General features: G+C 48.3%; 1 protein-coding gene across 4 annotated transcripts in view; it reads right to left on the bottom strand.

The window, feature by feature from the left end:
- FARS2 (phenylalanyl-tRNA synthetase 2, mitochondrial) overlaps nt 1-23,785 on the bottom strand; it is a 383,264-nt gene that overhangs the window by 128,027 nt on the left and 231,452 nt on the right. For all 4 annotated transcript variants that reach the window (XM_079933040.1, XM_079933039.1, XM_079933041.1 and 1 more), the window contains one exon: nt 6,600-6,751. In XM_079933040.1, the coding sequence (XP_079789166.1) occupies nt 6,600-6,751 (152 nt within the window). The remainder of the gene's footprint in view (nt 1-6,599; nt 6,752-23,785) is intronic.

Here is a 23,785-nt window from a genome sequence, read left to right as displayed (position 1 = left end):
CCCTCCTTGTACCACGTTGCCTTGAGGCGCCCTTCTCTCCTCCTGTAAATCTCACGGAACATTCTACCTTGCTCTTTCCTCACTAGACCCCGATCAAATTCCCACGATGAAAACACCCTCCCTGGCCCCTAACTACACTTGAATAAACAGGCCACGGTGAAGCTACGGACTATTAAAACGAAACAAAACAAGCACAGGAGGACGCGCCTGTAAGGACCTGCTGCTCTCCTCGGTTTTCTAACTGCACCGCTCCCCACGTTCCCCCAGCACCGGGTCTCAGATTCTGCCTCGTTCAGACTCAGACCCCGATCCCAACTCTGACGCGGAGACCAGCTGGAGTCCTGGGCCAGCAGCTCCCAGCAGACCATCCAGGCGGCCCTGCCGGTGGCCGTGCCACAACGCCCGGGGCTCGCACCCCAGAAAGTGGCCCCCGCGGCCCTCCGAGACAGCCCGAGCCGGGCTCCACTCCACTCGTGGCTGGATGGCTGCCTGAAGCCTGGCTCCTCTGGGACGGCCTGTCTGCCCCGCCTCACACCTCCCCGTGCTCCTGAGTGCTCGGCCCTCTACCAAGTCCCTAAGACAGACACCCTAGACGGTGGGCACCACTGGGCCCACCAGTGCGCATCGCTGGTCCTGCCCCCCGGAGGGACCCCTCATCCCACATGTGGCCGCCCCCTGCCCTCTTTGCTACACCCCCTGGCTGCTGCTTGAGCCTCAGCTTGACCAAGTTAAGGAAAATAAGTCGCCCAGGAGACACTGGGGCGGCTGCACGGTGCCGCCCCCACCTGCTTGCGGTGGGAGTCGCGGCCCCGGACTGTGTGCTGCCCCCGCCCAGAGGCTCTGGTGGCAGAAAAGGCTCGATTCTCACTCAGGACACCAGCCAGGTGAGGCCCAGGTCCACCAGGGCACCTCCGCCGCTCAGAGATCTGAAGTTTCGAAGACTCTCCCACACGGCCCTCACCTGTGTGACCCTGAGACATCCTTACAAATGCAGGCCCACCTGTAGAGCCTCGGCCCCCAAATCTCTAATGAGGATAACTGTGTGGGGGCACTAGGTGCAATTCTGAGCTCGCACAGCGTCAGGCTGTATTTGGGTTCACGCGTCTCTTGGTCGCCAGGACAACACGACTAACTCTGAGGGCTGCAGCACACTCGGGGCCAAGCCTCCGTGGGCCGTGAAGAATGAGGTGCCAGACACGGGGACAGACGGTGAGGGAGGGCGGGGGAGGGCTGGCTCCCATGGCTGTCTCCGGGCGTACATTTGCGTGGCAGCCCGTGGAAAGAAGTGACCCTGCGAACTGGGTTAAAAACCCTGAAGACCCAAAATGACTGAAAGCCTTTCTCATAACTGCCCCAGATGGTGGGCCCCCCATCCCATGTCTGCCAGCAGGTCGGAGACTCCCATCCCACGCGCTGCCCTCGGGGCTTGTCCTCACTTGCTTCACTCCGATCAGCGCTGTGAGGGCGGACAGGCCACCGTCAAGGGGCGCGAGGTGCTCTCACCTGGCATCTTGGAAAGAGGGCGTGCAGTCTCCACGCTACAAAAAGGTCCACAGGATGCCACGCGGAGACACAGCCAGAGGACCCCCCGAAAACTGCTCACTGCAAGCTCCAGAGGAAAGAGTGGCTTCCGGGTTAGTTTCCACAGAGGTGTGCAGTGACACAGCAGGTCACTGAGGACGCGTTCACCGGGCGCCTGGCCTCTGGCCCAGCCTCACCAGCATCCCTCCCTCCCTGCTCTGTGCAGACCTGCTCCTCTGGGACCCGGGCAGCCTGCGGGTGATCCCGAAGAACCTTCCGCGAATGGCGAGGTCCCGGGGGATAAGGCCAAACAGGGAGTTTGGGGACTGAACTAATTGGGTTTTAACGCGTCTCATGCTGGTGGCCAGCACGGCTGCTCCGTGACCACAATAAAGCGCACACCTCGTGGGCTGCTTTAAAAAGAAGGCCTGGGGAAGGAGGGTAGGGACGGGATCGGGAAAAAGAAACATCAGGCCAAAAATAGTCTTCTTAGAACTGCCTTCCAGGCTGTCTGAACCACAACAACAAAGTTCTGATACTCATGCCACCAGCCTTGCCATAACAATGAAGGAAGAGCAAGGAGACAGGAGAGTTCTAATGCCGTCTCCTTGGTACCGCACGCTGTCAATTTCAAGGGGGACGCCATTTCTGACGCGCTCTCCCAAGATTCACTGGAGTTGGCTTCTCATTGCTGGCCAATCTTTTAGTTCCAATAGGTGCACTTACCCGGCTCTGTCTAAAGAAACAAGACCAGAGATACAGACCAGAGACGTCAGTCCACCTGCCACTGCCCGTAGCATTTTCCCAACATACAACCCAGAGAACGGTCCTGTGGACCATAGAGCCCTGCTGGCCGGCGTCTGTGCCACTGCACAAAGTATGTTTATTTTGTTCTGCTTAAAAATTTACTCCTCCAGTTGCAGGAAGACCAGGCACCGTTTCAGATGACAGCGTTATGTGAAGTCTCATTCTCTTCCCTCTAGTATCAGAGCTGCCCCATCATCTGTATTGACTGCCAAACCCCAGCTGACTCGCTCTACTGAGGTCACTCTTTATTTTAAAAAAAACAACACAGGTTGACCGTGAAAGTCACTGATTTATACTCGAACACCTAGCAATTTTTTTAGAACTTTGTGCGATTTTCAAAGCATTCACATAGATAGGCTCATCTTGTGTCTGCGGCTACCACTTAAAGACGATATTCGTGCTCATCTTAAGTTGGCAGGTGGGGACTCTGAGGCTCAGGGAACCCCAGTCCCAGACACCTAGGATGTGAGGGGTCAGGGATCAAGGCTTCTGACTCTGAACCCTGAGCTCTTTCCTCAGACTACACCGCCTCCCCTTCCAGTGCCATAAGCCATTCCTAGTCAGCTAATAAAAGCTCCTCCAAGGAATGAAGGAGGATTATTAAGTATCCACCAGGCATCAGGCGGTGAGCCTCCTTCCACTAATATCAACCCTGAGGGAGGGTGAAGGGAGTCACTGTGTCCTCAGCCCCCAAGGTGTGTCCCTCAAGTGGAACAGCCTGAGAAGTTTAAGAGCAAATGAAGAGTAAAAGACATGACTGAGCCAGCAGGCAGGAGCCGGGACCGAGTCCCACACAGGGAGAAGGAAGGCAGTGTTCCCGTGTTTGTCCTGAAAACCGTCCAGTGAACCCTTCTGGCGGAAGACGCTCGGCCTCTGGCTTCGTGTCCAGAAAGCGGGGCCGGGCGGTTTATGGTGGCCCCTGACTAGACCAACAACGGGCTCTGGAACCAACAGTGGCTTCTCCGCAGCCTGCCCAGACCTCAGGAACAGCCTGGTGCAAAGGCTCTGCCCAGCAAGGGGGATGACACTTTGCTCGGTTAATTAGGCTGCTTCCTCTCAGAACTGGTACTGGGACAATGGAGGGGATGGGCCAGAAAAGACTCTGGCCAAGGCAGCAAGGGGCAGAGACGTGAATGTGCGTGTAACTTGGGCTGGGGGGTGGCGGAGGGGACGGAGGACGCAGACACTGGCCAGGAGGGGCGAGGACAGGGACAGAGCCAGGGGCCCAGATGCAGAAGGTCTCTGGTCTCAGACCTGCCTCGGTTCTGAGTAGCTTTCCAGCCCTGACTCAGGTGTATCCTGAATAAATCGCCTCTGTCCTGAAGAGGCCACCATGAGGGACTCTGTCCTGGCAACAAAACAGCCTAACAGCCCAGAGTTGTTTTTACAGAAACTGAACGTTTCCACTAAAGAGCGCTGGCTCACAATCACAGTCAGGACCGGGGACGTGTCATTCACAAGGTGTCAGAGAGGAGACAGACACGCAGGGCCCGCTATCCTGGCTCCTGGGTAACTCTCCCCAGACCGGTGGCCTCTTCCCTCTGAATCTACAGCCCTAGACACGGGCCTCTGATTTCAAGCCGATGAAAGTTACTGAGCCTCAATTACGTGCAAGAGAGCAGGCAGGTCTTGATGAGGTTTAACCAAGCTTATTGTACCTCTGCTTTTTATTGCTAAGTTCATTTCTCCTATGTTATCTGGCTCCGTGAGAACTGGGATCTTGCCTTGTGCCCCCCGTGAAGCCAACGTTTCCTATAACACAGGCACTCAAGAATCAGTGGGTAAATTTGTTTATGGCCTGCCCCTTGTATTTACCATCTGGCCTTCAACAGAAAAAGTCTGCCACCCCCTGCCCTAGATATTTCCTGAGAGTCAGTACGCAGTGGGCCACCATTACTAAATAACGTATTGTTTTCCTCAAGTATGTCCTTTTCCTCAGGGCTGTAAAAGCAAGGTTTACCTTTGGTTGTCCATAACGAAGATCTAAAAAATAGTGGCTTAAACGAGATACTTCTCTCTCTTGTGAAAGTCTAAGACTGAATCGACTCCCCAGTGTCAGAGACCCAGGCAACTGCTGTGCTGTTGTTCCCCACACACAGCTTCCACTGCCAAGGTCACACCATGGTCCAGGATGGCTGCCAAGGTACCAGCCGTTACATCCACATCCAGGTAGAAGGAAGGTAAAGGGCAGCCTCAACCCAGATTTAAGGAAACTTCTGAAAATGCCACTAAAACCTTCTACTTATAAATCACTGGCTAAACTCAGCTACATAGATACACTTTGCTGTAGAGGAAGCTCAGAAGTGTAGACTTTTAGTTGGCTAGGTTGGTTAGATAAAAATCAAAGTTATATGTTTTTATAACGGGGGGTGGGATGTTGAGAGATAACTAGGAATCTCTGCCACAGGACCCTTACTGCCATCCTAGCCCCTTAGTAAGACAGTACAGGCGCTGGGCAGGTTCTCCACTGCGCCAGGGCCCCGGGCCACCCCATAGAGTCTATTTTCTGTAAAGTTAGCAGACAGATATCATCTGCAAGCTCCAAAATATATTTAAAATCTGCCAAAGCAGCTGAAACCAAGTAGAAGCCAAATGGGAGGAAGTGAAGAGAAGGAACAGATAGGCAGATCTCAGAAAACACCAGCATAAATACTGCTTCAAGCCAAGGGTTCCAGTTTAAAGTGCAAAGTCTACGTCACCAACAAGGGTCAAGACGGGTAAACAAAGATAAATCTGTGTGTAACAAGTGCAGATTGGGGGCAGGAGGCAGAACTACACGAAGAACCTAAGAGATGAATGAGCCATATTTAAAGAGAGGTTGGTTTTTGGCGGTGGAGGGAAAAAAACGCCTTACAGCTGTGAAAACAGCAGTCCTGAGTGACGGCCTTAGCCCCTCCCACCACGCCAGCCCCACCTCAGCCCTGAACCTTGTGCGAAGAGCTGGTTCCGAAAATCCAACGCATTCAAATACGAGTGACAAAAAGGCAACCACACGCACTCCGCTGACGCATCAGCCAAAATACGGAAAAAAGATAAAAATGGCAGGAAAACTTACTGACGGGGAAGTCACAGAAAAACCTTGCCTTTGGAGCACATGAAACTTCTGGCCAAATAGTTTGCAGTGAATTTTAAAAACCAAACGAAGCAATTTGTTTAAGAAGGAAAAGTCACAAAGCAGAAATGACCCCGGTCAGAGACAGGAAGAAAACAGGGAGAATTGAAATGCGAGCTTGAAGACCTCAGAAAAGGAGGGGAAACAAAGGAACTGAAGATGGAAACGGAGTGTGGGCAAGAAGAGACCACAGAAGGCCCAGGGTGGGGAGGTGGGCAGAGAGGGTAACGACGGGGAAGCACCCAAAAGGAAGTGGCGGGAGAGAGTTTTAAAACGTTAGAGAGAAAACAGCAGCAGGCAGAGGAGTCAGATAAAGAGGGGCGGGGACGCATGTCTGGACCCCCAAGGGAGGGGTGAGGAGAAAGAGATCCTTACAGACATGATTCAAGAAAAATTCCCTAAGACCCAGGTGGAGCCAAATCTGATTAGAGAGAGACAAGGATTTACACCCCAGGGAGGGCAGGTCAACACTGAGAGGGGTCCTGCTCTTAAACTTTAAAGATAAAGAATCTTTTAGGAAGAAGAGGAAAACTATCAAGCCCGGCCTCAGATTCCTTTAAATCAAGTTAAACTTGAGAAGACAACTGAGCAACACTTACAAGACCATCACCAAAAAATGGGTGAGCCAAGGATTTTATATCCAGCCAGGCTGTCATCTAGGTATAAACAGAGAAACACGCAAGAGCTCATGGGATATCTTGCTCATGGGATATCGTTTCCCCGAGTCCTTGAGCACACTTCTAGATTCACATTTAACTCCTAGGACATAATACAGGTCTTGGCGTGTGCTAAGTGCTTAATAAATATTCAGTGAGAGACTAACAAAACAGCTTTTTCTCCACAAACTGCTCTTTCTGCCTCATTTCCTTGGTACTTGGAATGTGATATGGTAAGAGATCACTTCCCAAAACAATACCAAAAAGCTCCAAGATTATTTAAAACCTTCTGTTTCATATCCTTTGTCTACTAAGGCAGGAAAGATTAAAAATGTATTTTAGAAAGATTTTCAGAAAGCACTGATATGCTGAATGTTCACTATAAATTCCGAATACATTTGTATCTTATGCACTAGGTTGCAGCAAAATTTTATAACATACTTCCACATGCCATTTGCCACATGTAAATAAAAAAGGATAAACTCAGAAAGTTTCTTACTTACTTTGGATGTTCAAACTTGTCTATAAGATCAACTTTTTCCACCAGGTCTCCTCCAATTGTTCGGACTAAGTCATAGAAATCGTTCTCTGTGTAATTCTCACGAGGTAACCAGAATGAGATGTCGTTGATCACAGCAGGGTATTTGCTGAGAGGCTAACAAAATGAGAGAAGAAAAAAAGAGATTGACAACGTTTAAGTTTTTCATGGCAAGTTTCACGTGGGCTAGTTAGAAAATGCTGGCAAGACATTATTTCAGCGCTTGAATTTTCAGGAACAAAATGAACTTAAAAGATAAGTCAATATTCAAAATTAGCAAATTCCATTATGAATATTATAGATTCTTATCACTCTCATGTGTAACACTACCATATATTATACTCACGTTGCCATTAATGTTCAATTTAGTATAAAGCAATCTGAATATATCATATTTCAGTTTTTTTCCATTTGAATACTAGAGGAGAAAAGTCCACATTTAATTAACAAGCAATTCATTAACTTCTGTGATACTTTCAGGAAGCCGTTTTTATAGAGAAATAAGTAAGGGCTTGTCAAAATTGATATTTCAATTAGTAATGTCATTATTTGTTAGTATTTCTAATTATTAAGGGAGTACTTCTAATTATTAATTATATAGGGGTTATTTTTCAAATTATGCTTCTAAGGATGTGATAGACACAAAGGTGGCCATGCCCCCATTTTATCCCATTTTCTCCAGTTTATTAGGGCTCACTAACTAGTTCATTATATTAGATACATATATTTTTAGAAGTTACCACATTTGTTTACATGGCTTAAACATGTACATCACAAATACATATTTATATATATTACAAACACACACATATATATAGATAGCTGTGATGTAAGTTACCGCCACAATAAAAAATGTTTCATTAAACGTTTCATGACATAACTACGAAAGCCATACAACTAAGGAAATACCTGCCAATCTGTTAGGAGAACAAGTTTATAAATTGACTTACACCAAGCCTGATATCACCGTAAACCCCCTGGTGAATCACTGATTAGAAAAATATAAAACTTTTTAAACGGCAAAACCTCTGAAGAGCCAAGTACTCAAACATAAATGATTATTCAACTTGAAATATCAATAAAGTTGTCAAAAGCATCGGTTCAGAACACACATTTCAAACGAACATCATAAAGCTATCACCCAGGTGCTCCTGACAAAGTACCACGGCTCCTGAAAAACACCCTGTCTTCTTGGAGTCAAGCTGCTGTGATAAATAACACGCGGGTTAATGTAACATTGCGAGATGGTGGCAGTTGGGTGGTTACACAGCGCTTTTCCTTTTCCACTTAAGGAACGTGGAAATTCAGGGGTATTCGATAAGAGGCAGGGGTTGCCAAGAATTAGCATGAAATCGCCTCTTCGATGACAGACACGGGAGGAGGGACCCGACTGGGCACTGGTGTCAGGAACCCGAGAACAGCGGTCAACGTGATAGTGCAGTCAGCCAGAGTACAGGCCCCAAGACGTTAAAAAATACATGGTACATGTTACGGTAAATACATAAAAACCAAGGAGAAAAACCCAGACCATCGTACTGCACACCTAGTTCAAGCTAACAAGCGGGAACAAGTTCAAAGTAATGGTGACTGGTTCCTGGCGAACTTGCAAGCAGGGTCGAACCGGAGGCCTTTCACAGCTCCTGAAACGTCGTCTCTCTCACTTCTCTTCTTGCACGTGAATATCTTCTCATCGTTTTCTGTTTGTTTGTTTTTTTTCCAGTGAAAGCATGTGGGAAGCAAACTCTCAGAACCGACACGGCTGAAATCCCCACTCATGAATCATCCGGCAAAGCACAAAATTGTAGGTTTACCGTGTCTCCCCTCAGCGCTTGGAAAATTCTTCTCTGTACCCGTTAGCAATGACGACAAGTCTGCTGTCGGTTGGAGCTGCTTCTGCGCAGGGAATCTGTCATTGCTCCCTGGCAGCGTGGAAGGGCTTCACCTTTATCCTGGCAGCTCTGATGAGGCCGGGCCTGCATTTATCTTGGGGTATTCTGCCCGGGACTCAGCATGTGCTTCCACTCAGAGGGTTCATGTACTCATCCAAGTCGGAAAATTCCAGCCACGACTTCTCTGTCCTCTTCTTCTAGGACCGCGATTCTCCATATTGTGGGGCTTCTCGATCTGTCTTCCGTTTCTCTTACCTGACTGATTTTCGGGTTTTAATCTTTACGTATTTGTGCTGTATTCTGGGTGAATTCTTCAGAAACAGCTTCTTATTTACTAATTCTCCCTTCAGCTGAGTCTAGTCTCATAGTCTCATCTGTTTTTTTTTTCTTCTTCTCTATTTCAGGGAATCTATTACTCATTTCTGATATTTCTAATTGTTTTCTTCCATATCTACTTACACTTCATTTTTGCCTGTTTTTCCCTCTTATTCAGAATTTCCTGTTCTTCTTCTTCTTGTTTTTATGGTTATTATTCTTCCATTGATCTCTTTGCGGACATTAGGCATTTTTTTTTTTTTAAAGAATGCCCTTGCTTTTACTTTGCTCTGCAGTGACTCAGATTCTGAGTGTGGATTTGGTTGCTGACACGCGCAGGTCAGAGTTCCTCACGTGGTTTGGGGTGTGTGTCTGCAGGCCCGTCTGGGATGGGAATAACTGCAGTGTTCTCTCACTCACCACCCCTCCTTGGTCAGAGGTTTCTGTGGTCCCTCCCTCCCCTTGTGCTCCTGGCCCAGATCTAGTTGGTGGTGGCATCTGGGTTCCTGCCCGATGGTGACAGGGCTGATGATGCCATGGCGGTGACTCATCTCAGTTCCTGATGAAGAGGCCAACTCTCTTCCTGGGCTCAAAGCTGCTATGAGCTAGAGGTCACAGCAGGCAGTAGTTTGCAGCAGTGGTGGCTGCCCCCCTTCTAGAGGAGGGGACCGCCTGCCCCTGCTTTCCAGCAGAGATCATGCTCTGGACCAGCACATCCTGCCTCCCCACCAGAGCCAATCACTGTTTCCCCTGCCTAGGAACCTGCAGCCCGCAGCGTCTTCGACCTCACTCTCTGCTCTGTCTTTGTGTTTGTCTCTTGTGCATGGATAAATGTATTTTCAGGAGGAATAAGGGAAGGCGTGGTTCTGACTTTTTCACGTTCTCTTTTTATCTATCATGGCTGCGTGTTCGGAGACGGTAAAGAGCAGTTTACAAAGCAACAACGACCTGACTCTAAATTTCCTTACACAATGGTTCTTACCTTCATGGGGGAGGGACACAGATGTCTCTGAGAATATGATGAAAGATTCAAATTCTTGTTCCAGAAAAGTACATACTTTAATAAACACTGATTTTTCCATAGAACATCTGGGATTCACAAACCTGGTAAAAGTCATTCAAGGAGTCAGAATAAGGACTGCCCCCCGTCCTTGACCCACATTCAAAATTGTGTCATGAGTTCAAATACAGACAATTGAGATTATGGTACTAAGGGAGTTAAAAATATCAGAATCATTCTTTACTAACATAATAAATACATGTATGTGTGTCTCCTTTACATGCATACATGTGAAGGATGTATAGTTTATGATAGTAAAAAGCACACATGAAGGCATCATCGTTTGTCTTGTGGTAGCTACTTGAAATGCAGTCATACTTATATAATAAATTTAAAACTCTGCTTTTTATGGGCTGGACTAAGAAAGCCCTTACTGCTGCCCCTGGGACAACACTGAAGGGCCATCCTCGTCTCAGAGCTCCCCAGGGGTTGGCCGAGCCCTCTGGTGGCAATGCCTCACAGCCCAACCTCCCCTCCCGCTCTGTCTAATCCTGCTCTCCTCTCCCTTCCCCCTCCATAGGCATGGACCCTGACAGCACCTGGTTAGAAGCTTCCAGAAGGCTAACCTCTGTCTGAGAATCTGCTCTCCGGGGAACCTAACCTGTGACTCCAAAACAGAAGCAACATGTCAGCAACCAGTTGACGAAAGAATTTAGTGCATCCACGGGGACAGCAAGCCTCAAGGGTCATGTGCTCAGAGTGAGGCCGATCTGGATGGGCACAGGGGTCCCTCTCACCAGCTGCGTGACATGGTGCCTGCAGCCTCGCCTGAAGCCCCCTCAGCCGCTGTGATCCCCCGGAGGGCTTGGGAGGCCCGTGAGGGGCTGCACAGACCACCCCCTCCTCGCCTCCTGGTCTCCCCGCAAGCTGCGGGGTGGGCAACCTCTCAGGCGCGGTCTAGACCCGGCTCTTCAGCAGCAGGGCACTCCACCACTGTCATCAGCTACCCTGTTACAGATTGAGTTGTGTCCCCCCAAGAAGATACCCTGGAGCCCGAACCCCCAATACCTTAGAATGTAACCTTACTTGGAGAAAAAGTCTTTACAGAGACACTCAAGTTAAAATGAGGTCACTTGGGGTGGCATCCTTAGAAAAGGGGAAATTCGGGCACAGAGACGTGCGTGCAAGGAGGCCTCATGCAGGGAAGCTGGACACGGGCGACGCGTCTGCAGGACAAGGATGCCCCGCATGGCCAGAGCCGGGGCGGGGGCCGGGAGCGGGTCCTCCCCCCAAGCCCTCAGAGGAGCCGGCCTTGCTGCACCTGGGCCTTGGGCCTCAGCCCCCAGGACCGGGGGAGAATGGGTCTGCTGAGGCCCCTCTGGGGCCGCGCACCCTTCTGGGCATGGGGGAAGGGCCAGGCTGAGCTGGCGCCTCCACGTCCGTGGAAGAACAGCTGTCGAATCTCAAGGTGGCTTTGCTGGAGCTTTGAGCCAAGCGTCAGGCCTTGGTCTTGGCCTTGCAGGTGTGTTCACTCGTCTGAGGAAAGCCTCCCTCACGGTTGCCTCGCCTATACAATGGAGATGGTGTCTACTTGAGCAAACTGCAGTGAAGATGCCATGAAATAACACTCATAAGGCACATCCTTAATGGTTTTCCAGCCAAAACAGATTCGGACAGTTCAATGCATGCGCGATTTTGACAGCTGTCCAAGACCCGGGTACCGAAGTGACCAGGGTGGGGAAGGAGCTAGTTCAAAAAGTGAGATTTTGGTTTAATGGTGCCCGTCCTAGCTGGCCCCTTGCTCCGGGCTCACCCCTCCCGATATGTAAGATGCAAATGTCTCCATGCACCTTCTAAGCTGCAGACGTCACAGGTGCCCTTCCTATCATCCATGATAAAGTCCACGTGCTCCAGTCCTGTACCTGCTCAGGACATTCCCAAGGAGGGTCACCTTACACCGCCGTCGGTGACGCAGCCTAGTGTGCCCGAGCTTTGACTCCAAGGAAGCTGTTTCTACATCAGCGCCTCCCTCTTAACTGAAACGCCCGTCTCTTTTCTAACGTTGCTGAGGGAGGATACAGATTATCTGCCCAACAGGGCAGGTTTTCTGTACGAGTCCACCATTATTCAGTCTCTGGCTTCTTCCCTTTAGGCAAAGCTATTAGAATTTTTTCTTTTTTTTGGTTTAAACATGATTTCAACAGTCGTTCTAACAGGGAAGGGTCCGCTTCCCCGTCAAGCTCTCCACAGAGTTCTGGAAACACCAAGGTGACTTCCACTCAGCTTTTAGCCACAGCTAAGTGTGGCCGAAGGCTGACTCTGCAGCCGCTCCGGGCTACGCTTCTCCTCCGAGGCCACACGCCTGCGCCTTGGTTTCTATGGTGATTGTGTCACTGGCAGCTGCCACCCATGGGTGCGGTGGGCCAGGGACGCGCTGGCACTTTCCGTGGGTCATCCCACTAACACACAGCGCGCGCCTGTGACACGTTCACTCTTACTGTTCCCACCGTGTCCACGGCCTGGGAGGATCCCACATGCCGCGGAGCGGCTGGGCCTGTGAGCCATGGCCGCTGAGCCTGCGCGTCCGGAGCCTGTGCTCCGCAACGGGAGAGGCCACAGCAGTGAGAGGCCCGCGTACCGCAAAAAAACCCCAAAAAAACCCCCAAGGGGCTCAGGGGAAACAGCTCAGCTTCTAGTACTGTTTCCAGAAGAAGTCTATCCAGCGCAATTAAAAACTGTGTAAATAAGGCCAAATCTAACATGTATCCCTCTGGCGCCTTCCATGACATTTCCTTGGCAAATGACTCATTTATCTTTTTGATTAATTATCTTGATTCATAAGCACTTCCAGTCTGTTTACCATCTATGTGCTTGTGTTCTTATCTCAATGAACTTAAAAATCAGCTTTTCCTATAAAAATACTATGCACTACCAATTACTCTCCTTACAGCCCTTACTTTAATTCCATCTACTTATTTCGTGATAAAAACCTGCTTCTTGAATTTGGCTGCCAGGTTGGTACTTAACCAATACAGGTTGTTCTAACTCACGCTGCCTTGATGTTTACAGATTTTCTCACTCTGTTCCAACAATTTGTTTTGATTCTTACTTAGTTTCACCAAGCGCCAAGAGCACACTGCACTGGATGAAGGGAGGCCCAGCTCAAACACAGGAAACTTCCGTTCTGTTACTTCACTGAGAAACCACATGAGACCCAAGTTCTAAGCATTCTTCCAAACTTTAAAGGGAGTTTCCCATATTTGTTTTTATCTTTTGACAGAATTTCAGTTCTATGTGAAGATTCACGGGAAACGAAGAATTTCCGTAAGGAAATCACGTGGAACAACCCTTTCGGCAACCTTGGATTGGATTAACTGTCCATGTTTCTGTACCATGGCCCCCAAATACATACTGACCTACTCAAGAGCAGAAACAGGATTTGAATCCTCTCAAATTAACTTTCAAGCTCAAGAGTTATTTATTTAAAACAAATCATACGCCACACATGAGAAAAACAAGGATGGCTTCTGCCACTCTGGGTAGGCAGGTGGGAGAACTCCATCACTGCACGCGGCCCACATTCTCTGTAGGACGTAAGGGACGTAGAGCAAGGCTTCAGGGCGCTGCCTGAACATAACGGTCTTTAACTTAAGAAACAATGGAGGAAGTAAGCCTCAGAAACCTTTGTTCAAGTAAAATCTGGTCTGCGCCTCTGGTTAAATAATTGCAGAGGGGTAGGTCCTGCAGCCCAGATCACTACCCCAGAGCACTGGCAGAGGGCTGACCCAGAAGGCAAATGCTACAAATTAAAGCCTATCTTTTAGGGGTGACGTAAACGTTCTAAAGTTGATTGTGGAGATGGTCGCACATCTCCGTGAATGTACTGACGATGAGTGAATTGCACAATTTAAGTGGGTGAATTGTACAGTACGTGAATTACAGCCCAATAAAATTGTTAGGAAAATGATAAACGAATAAGTAAATGTAACCGTGGAAGAAAGAAGGATCTCTAGAATAGAAAACTTCTATCTCCCAGTTAGTCTCTATCTCATCTTTAGAACATGTCAAAGACATCATTCCTTAAATTCACTTTTTTCAGGTTAAAAGATTGAGCCTTTTCAGAGCCAGCAATACTTCTGAATTCTCGTTTTCCTCTCAGAGGTAAACTACTTGTTGAGGTTTTGCACAGTCATTTACATCTTCCACTAAATTTCCTGTCTGTATCTTCACAGCCTCATGCCATCACTGTATTTGAAGTGAGGGCACATATACTTTGACGATTATACATTTCCCCAGGTAACCATGTTTACTGGGAGATGGGTATTTTCCTCCCATATGCCTTCGGTAAGTGAACGGAGGCTCCAGATGAAAAAAATACATAATGGGAAACTAGGTCTGTTAACCGCCGGCCCCAAATTTGACCTGAAAATGGTATGTGCTCTGAGCAGGGCCTCGTTGAACTGTGCCTGGTTCCTGTTTCTCTTATGTCATCTCCACCCTGCAAGTTCCCATTCTTACAGGGACTGGATGTGCTGTGAGGGCCGGGAACTTGGACTTGCCGAGGTTCATGCAGAGCTTGCCTTCTGACTACTCCAGTGTTCAGAGGAAAACGAGCAAGACAAAAATTAACCTGGGGGCTTCCCTGGTGGCGCAGTGGTTGGGAGTCCGCCTGCCAATGCAGGGGACGTGGGTTCGTGCCCCGGTCCAGGAAGATCCACATGCCGCGGAGTGGCTGGGCCCGTGAGCCATGGCCGCTGAGCCTGTGCGTCCGGAGCCTGTGCTCCACAACGGGGGAGGCCACAGCAGTGAGAGGCCCACGTACCACAAAAAAAAAGAAAAAAAAAAATTAACCTGGAGAACTTAAGACAGCTGATTCCCAGCAGCTTGTTGAAACCTGGAGTAAACATCAAACCCTAGGTCTTTTACAGAGCGGCTCCCCTGGATCCGACCTTGCTCCCCCGTCCTCCCCCCTCCCACCCGTCTGCTACTCCTCTTAAACCAGATCCCTTGATACTACAGGTGTTCGTATTTCTTCCTGACCCCGTAATGCCAAAGAATTAGCCCCCGGGGGGGGGGGGCAGACCCCACCCTGTGTCTGTGTCTAAAGTTTTGTACTCCATCCTGTCTGGTGACAGAAGGGCCCAGGGGAGGTGCATTGGGCAAATTACTTCCGAAAACATCTACTGACTTGGTTTTTCCAGAAAATAGTCTAATATCAACTCTCAGTCATAGGGTAGAAATGGATATGGAACAGAAAGCTAACTGTGACCACCTAAATTTTTAAGACAAAACATGGCAGCTGCCCCAGGCAAGGAGTGGAAGCAGGGGGATGGCATGGGGTAGAGGAAAGCCCTCGAGACGCAAAGTGCTGGTGATCATAGTTGGGCGGTAGCTTCTTGGGTATCCATTGTATTATTATACTTCATAAGTACACATTTTCCAAATTTTAGATAATGAGAAAATTAAAGAAAAAATGGTATCAGTGTTTACTCATTTACCCAGAGGAATTATGTCACAGAGGAAAACAATGGCCACAGTTTATGCATTCATATTTTTTAAATTGTTTTTTCTCTATTTAAAATAAAATTCCACCTGTTAATATTAGATTCTATTTCAGTAACGAAAACAGTGAGTTCAACTTCCTCCCGTTAGGGAGAAATGTGAAGCATTATTTTCTTCTGCACCAAATGCACATGAGTCCAACGAAGTTTACCACACAGTTCACAGAGGCCAGGCGTGATCAATGCCTCAGTTCACGGTAAATGGAAGGTGAACACGGGGCTCTGATGGAGAGGCCCCCACGCCCTACTCAGGTGGCAGCTGGCAGAAGAAGGTACACTGATTGGAGCCCGGGAACAAGACGGCCAGTGTTCACCAGCCACCCACTCTGGCTAATCAGACCCCGTCCCTGCCACCCAAGAGCTCACAGGCTCGAGGGAAGGCGGCTGTGAAAAGCAGTCCCTGCCCTGGAGCAGAGGGGCTGACATAGCCTCTGTGTAAGTATGGCTCAAAGCCTGAATGGGGTCACCAGATCACCCACCCGTTCCCAGAGGAAGTCACACTGTCCATCCAGTAAGTGAAAGTCTCAGGAAGAGAAGCTCATTAAAGTAAGAAAACATGGAGTGCACACTAAGAAGTTTTGGGCCGTCTGTCTGGTCAAAGGCCAAACCTGACAAGGAGAGAGAGATGGGCAGTGAGTAATTTCTGGGGAAGAAGCTGCCACAGGACGCCCACAGAGCTCCAGTCTGCTTCTCTCTGGTGGACGCACTGCCAGCTCTCCGGGACCAAGTTTCCACATCTGCAGAAGAAAGCAATGAGCGCCCCACGCTGTCGCCCCATCAAAACTGTCCCCGGGACGCCACGAGGGGCAAGTCCACCGGAGAGGTGCTGGGTTTAACCAAGTGAGGCAGGGGGACCAGCCCCTCCTCTTCAGATTGGGTCTCCCCAAAATTTAAACTACAAGGACCAAGTGCAACCCAAGTGTTCCACCCCACTGGTTACCCGAGCCGTGTGTCTCACCTCCACTCAAATCACAACTCCTGTCACTTGAAGTGACCCTGGGTTTCCTGTCAGTTTAAAATTTGAACTATTCAGAGTTGGAAAAACAAGCTTTTCGGAGTTCCATCCAATAAACTTTATGCAAGATCACTGAGGCTACCAGCAAGCAAAATCGTCACTCAAGAGGTACCATTCCAAGCTCATTAATGATGAATTTCCCCTTACGCAAAGTGAACAGGACATTTCCACACACTGGCTCAGCCACGAAGGCAACTTTTGGGATTCCTTCTCTTCTCCCCAGACCACCACATGTCCTGGTTACCTGTACACGACATAAGGTTCTCACGTTCACACAACCATCCTCACAGTGGGATCAGACAGGCCTTGTCACCCAGGCAAGGTGGATGGGGAAACAGAGGAGCAGCAGCTGTTGCGCTCAAGGGCGCAAACGTAACAAGTAACGAGTGACGGCAGAGGTGCGGTCTGAACACAGGTGTGTGTGGCCCCAAACCTCTGATTCACCATTAAGTCACACCTTCCCACCAGGGCCCCTTGTGAGGGCCCCTGAATGTGGAGAATGCACGACGGCCGCTCCACCTTCCCCACGTCTCCCAGGAGCCCCTGCCCCTGTGTGAGCTGCGACACTACGTGCTCCAGGCTCCTAGATGCCTCTCTGCGACAGGAGGCATCACCGAACTGTTATGAAGATTAAATGGGATAATATATATTAAAAGCCCTTATAAATTACAAAACACCATAGAAGGTAAGATATGATTAATCATCCCTTTCTTTTTGTTTTGTGAGCTTTTTTTTTTTTTTTTTTTTGCGGTACGCAGGCCTCTCACTGTTGTGGCCTCTCCCGTTGCGGAGCACAGGCTCTGGACGCGCAGGCTCAGTGGCCATGGCTTACGGGCCCAGCCGCTCCGCGGCATGTGGGATCTTCCCGGACCGGGGCACGAACCCGTGTCCCCTGCATCAGCAGGCGGACTCTCAACCACTGCGCCACCAGGGAAGCCCTGTTTTGTGAGCTTTTTTAAAAAAATTCATCAGACGAACAACCTAACAGTGGTTACCGTTGAGTTAGGGTTCACCACGTGCCAGGCATGGTGACCTCCTGCATCTTCAGATGAAGCCTATGGGGCGATCGCTCAGCTGGGACATCCCAGCTCTGCCACTTACTAGTTTTGGTGACCTGGGCGGTTCCTTTAGCTCTTGGTCCCCCATTTTCAAAAGCTATACTTCCACTGACTAAGAGAAAATCTAATGGGACAGTTACTACGTACTTAGTGTTAGGGGTAAAAGAGGAATGTGATGGGGCTGTTAGTCCCCTCTGGTACCCACACCCCGATCAGCAGATTATCTGCTGGGAATATGTCCTCAGAGGCGGGGATGCAGCTGAGTGAATGCTGGCACGCCCAGCCTATCCTGCATCAGCCAGTGCACATCCTCGTGCAGGGTGACTCCAGGTACAACCTGCAGAGAGGACGGCCCAGGCCGTGACCTCATTACCTGCGGAGCCCGTGCTCTGGCCCAGGGGCCCTCGCTCCGGCTGGCTGGTACCGGAGCCCCTCACCAACAGAATCGGCATCCCTGGTGGCACCACCGGGCATCCGTCTCTTTTCAGAACTCCCCAGGGGATGCCATGCACAGAGAGCATCGGGAACCACTGCTCTCGCCTCTGCACTGCAGGAAGACAGTTTTTCACTCTGTAAAAGGACACTGGTCACACACGCATCCCTCTTCACTGTGGCTTTTGCGTAGCTCTGTCAACTTCAAATATAGGGTGCTGTCAGAGATGGCTGTCGTCTTAATTGGGGAATAAAAGGCCAGTAAGTGCTTTCAGGCCACCCTCTGCCCCCACTACCTCCAAAACCAGAGTTTCACATGTCTGTCAATGTGTTACCTCATAATTCACATACAATCATACCTCATTGAACATATTAAAAACATACATCACCTCACTTAACAGCCTCATGAGATAAATATTATTGCCCCCCTTTTAAAAATGAAAATACTGAGGCTCAAAGAGTTAAGTAATGGGCTCAAGGTCACAATAACCAAGACCTGAACATGGGCAGCCCACCTGCAGAGCTGTGAACTTGAGGCAGCAGGGGTGCTGGACCTCAGGGATGTTACACATGCTCTCTTGAGAAGGTTCCACGGAAATATCTGTGGGGAGCTGGGGCTTGAAGGGGCAACTCAGAGGCCAAGTCCTCACTAGCTTCTGACTGTAGATCCTCACCCATCCCACTGCTCCTTGCTTACCACCAACAATTCCAAGTTATTCTGATAAGAAACCAACGTAACTTACTAAGAGAGTGGATCCTAAAAGTTCTCATCACGAGGAAAAGACTTTTTTTCTTTTTTGTATCTCTACGATGGATGTTACCTAATCTCACCATGGCAACCACTTCACAACATATGAAAGTCAAGTCATGACATTGTGCACCGCAAACTTGTACCATGCTCTATGTCAATGACATCTCGGTAAAACTGAAAAATAATAATTTATTCATTCCTATAGGAAAAATACTGTGATCACAGCCATCAAGACCTATTCAAACAATAAATGGATGCCTAGACTCCAACTCTCAAACAAAAATAAATAAAAATAAAAGGGTTCCATGGTCAAATAAGTTAGGGAGATGCTAGTTTCAGGTTTCTTACAGTAAGACATCTCAGAACCTCTAAAACACTAACAGGCTTTGTCAATCTCCAAGTAACGGAAGCCAGGTCCCCGGATTTGGTCATAAAATCTACTTTCGCCAGAAGCACAGTAGGGATCGTGTGGATGTAGAAAGGACAGGATCTGGCGCCACAGGAGTGGAAACTGAAAATTATGGGTTGAGCAGTACAGGTTCCCTAAACCAAGTAAATGTTTACAAACTTTATGCTTTTGGAAAATATTTCATTTACAGAAATCTACTCACCTTTTCCTCACGCACCTGAAATCTCCTCAATTAAAATAAATCCTGTTGTTTTGACTCTATTTATCTGAAATGCTATTGACCACCACTCTACAATGCCTCTATAACAGGAAGACAATCGAAAATAATCTTACACGTAGGGATATTCTGACACTTCCTGTTTTACATATTCAGTTCAACTGGCCTTTGTGAAATAGAAACCACTGCATTCCCATTTTATAGATGAAGAAAATGAAGGCCAAAGAGGTGAAATGAATTGACAAAAGTCAAAGAATACCAAGTAGGTGCCAGAACGTTAACCCACTTTCTTCACAGAAGCACATCCTCAACTGCTGCCTGACGCTAAGGTCCTGATTGAACGCTAATGACGTCTGGCACAGCTTTTACTTGCATTTTTACAGGTTTTTAAATGCATTTTGTTTCAGTCATTTGAAGATTAGTCCTCTCGCTATAAGGCAGACAGCTCCCGGTTAACCACACGTTTTGATTAACCCCGTTCCTCAACCGTGGTGGTTTACAGAGAAGATATTATAACGAGGCTCCTAACTAACACGGCCGAGTCTCGTTACGATTACTAGGGCTTTATAACATCAAGGAGCCAATCCTGAAGACCAGCAGCCTTAAAAAAAAAAATACAGGTGGTTTTTTTGTAGTGAGGTGGATGGACCTAGAGTCTGTCATACAGAGTGAAGTATTCCCTTTGCTTCTATCCTCTGAAAGAGGTTGTAGAGAATTCGTATAATTTCTCCTTAAATGCTTGATAGAATTCACGAGTGAACTCATCTGGCCCTGGTGCTTTCTATTTTGGAAGGTTATTAATTCTTGATTCAATTGCTTTAATTGATATAGGCCTATTCAGATAGTCTACTTCTTGTGTGACTTTTGGCTGGAAAGAGAAAGACAAATACCGTATGCTAACACATATATATGGAATCTAAAAAAAAAAAATGGTCATGAAGAACCTAGGGGCAAGATGGGAATAAAGACACAGACCTACTAGAGAACAGACTTGAGGATACGGGGAGGGGGAAGGGGAAGCTGGGACGAAGTGAGAGAGTGGCATGGACATATATACACTACCAAATGCTAGCGGGAAGCAGCCGCATAGCACAGGGAGACCAGCTGGTGCTCTGTGACCACCTAGAGGGGTGGGATAGGGAGGGTGGGAGGGAGGGAGACGCAAGAGGGAAGAGATATGGGAACATATGTATATGTATAACTGATTCACTTTGTTATAAAGCAGAAACTAACACACCACTGTAAAGCAATTATACTCCAATAAAGATGATAAAAAATTTTAAAAAAACCAAAAAAGTACAGGTGGTTTTTATTTTTAATCTACAAAAAAGTAAATATTTATTTTCTTCACAAAACTCTGCTTTCTTTTTATACAGAGTTATTCCTAAAGATCTCTAGCACCATGGTTTGGAATGAGAAAGAATATTGGAAGAGGGCTACTGCAATAATAAAAACAATGCATTTTTATTCCTTCTGCTGCCTCTTGTCATTTAGTTTCCATGTAACCTAATTCTTATTCCGATCAGAGAAGAAGGAACTGAAACCAGGATTTTATTAACACCATCGATATCTACCCACGCTCAGGCACACGCACACACACAGTCCTCTGCTCCTAATTATGCATTTTACACTGAGCCTCCCTGGCCGCTCTCAACGCAAATGATGAATAAAGTAGCTTTTGTTTTCAGAGATTTATTTCAAACACCTCTTCATTAAATGCTAGTTAGAGGCAGATACATATCTATGGAAGGTTAAAAAAAAATGCTGATAAAATAACCATCAAGGAAACATGTCAATGCAGAACGTAAGATGGTCCTTCTCCAAAGGACACACTTGAGATACACACACACACACACACACACACACACACACACACACACACACCCACCCACCCCCACCCCCTAGGGAGGAAGGAGAAATTTATTACAAAAAGGCCTTGAAAATCTCTTTTAAAATATATGACATTCCCACGCAGAGAGTAATAAGCACTTGAAGATGCGGCTGGAAAATGGTGGCTGCTTGTTTGTTTTGATGGTGGGAGTGTTTGGGGGTAGGGGGTGATGCCCAATTCCACCAGAGGGTCTGGTGAATTCTGCTGTTTCTGCCTTACAGCTCGAACGATGGGCTTATGAACGTAAAGGAAGCGGAAACCGGGATTCTGATTCGGCGTGGCATCCACAGCCAGACAGCAGGGAGCTGACCGCTTCTCTCCCCCCTCCCCTGGCCCCCTCTATGCTCTCAGGGAGCCAAGGGGGTGAGGCCAAGCTGGCGCTGCTTCAAAACAGAAACAGAGAGGCCTCCTGGGAAACCCCTCTCCCTGCATTTGAGCTCCACCACAAACTGGATGAATGAGCTATTGAACCCTGAGGCAGAAGCAATAATTTCCTCAAAAGCCCTCGCATTTAGGGACACAAAAGAGAAGCCATCCAACACAGGCGTCCCCAGAGGAAACAGCCACCTGCCTGTGCGAAGGCCAGGCTGGGCTGTGGGGTCATCGTGTGCCCTCCTTCAGGGTAGGAACCAGGATGCCAACACTCAGACCCGGCTCCAGAGCCGCTGGCCATGGGCCAATTACGTGTCCTTTCTAGGTCTTGGTTTCCTCATCTGTAAAATGGGGATATTAACAATATCTGTGTAATACGTTTTTATGTAAAGTGCTTACCACAGTGCCTGGAAGCATGACAGAAGGATCTGTTAAACAGACAAACAAACAAGTCTATTTGTAAATACAGGACAGAATGAGCTGGTTTCTGATACTGAACAGTCTGATTTGTTAATAATTTAACTGGCATCGTGTTTCAGAGGGAGGGTTTAAGTTGTCACACAATGAAATCCCTTAGAAGTAGAGCCATCTACATTTTACAGATGGGGAAACTGAGGCACCCAGAGGGCACACAGAAGCATGTATGCTTCTAGGGCAAGGCCTGCCTCAGGCTTCTCATCCAGCGGCACCCACCACGGGCTCTGGATAAACACTGTGACCCAACTGACTCTCCCGAGGTCTGAGACTTCACTGGGAACGTAACCTCGCTAGAAATGCCTTTTATTCTAACTTCGTCCCTTCTACGGATTCTAATGCTAAGCAAGAACAGCGATGTATTTGGCACGCTGAACCATTCTGTTTCTACAATGGCTTCTGTTGAGCATGGGGATTAGGTACCAGGCACGGGGAACACTCATTCGTTGGTGAGATGTTTGTTTAGAGCGTCCAGGGATGAACGTATGAGGGCTGGAAAACACCACACTGGGCAGCACATTTACTTCTTAAAGGCCTTGCTGAGCCACCGTTCACATGCTGCACATGTCCCTAAGTGTGCTTCGCTGGTTCCCTGCCTTGAAAACACACACGCCATCAAAAATAAACTAACAGGGCTTCTCTGGTGGCACAGTGGTTAAGAATCCGCCTGCCAACGCAGGGGACACGGGTTTGAGCCCTGCTCGGGGGAGATCCCACACACCGTGGCGCAACTAAGCCTGTGCGCCACAACTACTGAGCCTGCACTCTAGAGCCCATGAGACACAACCACGGAGCCCGCGAGCCACAGCTACTGAAGCCCGCGCGCCTAGAGCCCACAATGAGAAGCCCGCGCACAGCAACAAAGACCCAAGGCAGCCAGAAATAAATAAAAAATAATTTTAAAAAAGAACTAACATATCACATCACAGAACCTGCAAGGTGGAGCGCCCTTGTGTCAGCAATGACATCAGAAACTTCATTATTTCATGCCTCACATTTTAACATAAAGGACCATCCTATTTTGCTAAAAGATAGTAGAAAAAAATTTTTTTAACTTTGGTGAAGGTCATTTTTCTTCAATGGATGGAGTCTGATTAAAAGTTTGCCTTGCCGTGGAGAGTTTTACGTTAGTCCACATGCACAAGCTCGGAACTGTCTGGTAGCCAAGGCCCTGCCACAGGTGATGAGACTGAACGCAAGAAACTGCTGACTGTTCTAACCGCCTCCCCCCAAGGCAATCTCATAACGTTCAACCTGACAGCTGTATAACTTAGGACAATTCTCAGTTTCCTCATCTATAAAATGGGGATATTCTCAGTACCTTCTTTATGGTGTTATCATAAAGATTACAGAAGATTTATGGAAAGGACTTAGCATTGTCACTGTGGGTACATTAGTGCCTAAGGTACTAATGCACATTAGTACACTGTAGTAATGATACTCGCATCTGGTCCTCATGCTGACTTACAGGAGTAAATCCAGGCGGGCACCTTCCTGTGGTCACGGTAAAGGGTCCTGGGAAATGAGAGCCCGGCTCCAGCCAGGACACCTCCCAGCCCCGGTGTGCACAGCAGGACACCTAAGCCTGCCTGCCCCCTTTGCCCTCCCTCTCGGCATTAACTGCTGTTAATGCAGCCTCAGTTTTCACAAAGCAGCTGTCAGCTGGAGGAGGGTCCAGAGCACAGAGCCCAACACTGTGCGCACCTGGCTGGGAGCCCACCTGTGCCGTGCCTGCGTGATGCCCTGGGGACACGGTTCAACCACAAC

Source organism: Stenella coeruleoalba (assembly GCF_951394435.1).
Source record: "Stenella coeruleoalba genome assembly, chromosome: 10".
Lineage (NCBI taxonomy): Eukaryota > Metazoa > Chordata > Mammalia > Artiodactyla > Delphinidae > Stenella > Stenella coeruleoalba.
Note: the sequence above shows the minus strand (reverse complement) of the source record. Positions and strands in the feature narration are given on the sequence as shown.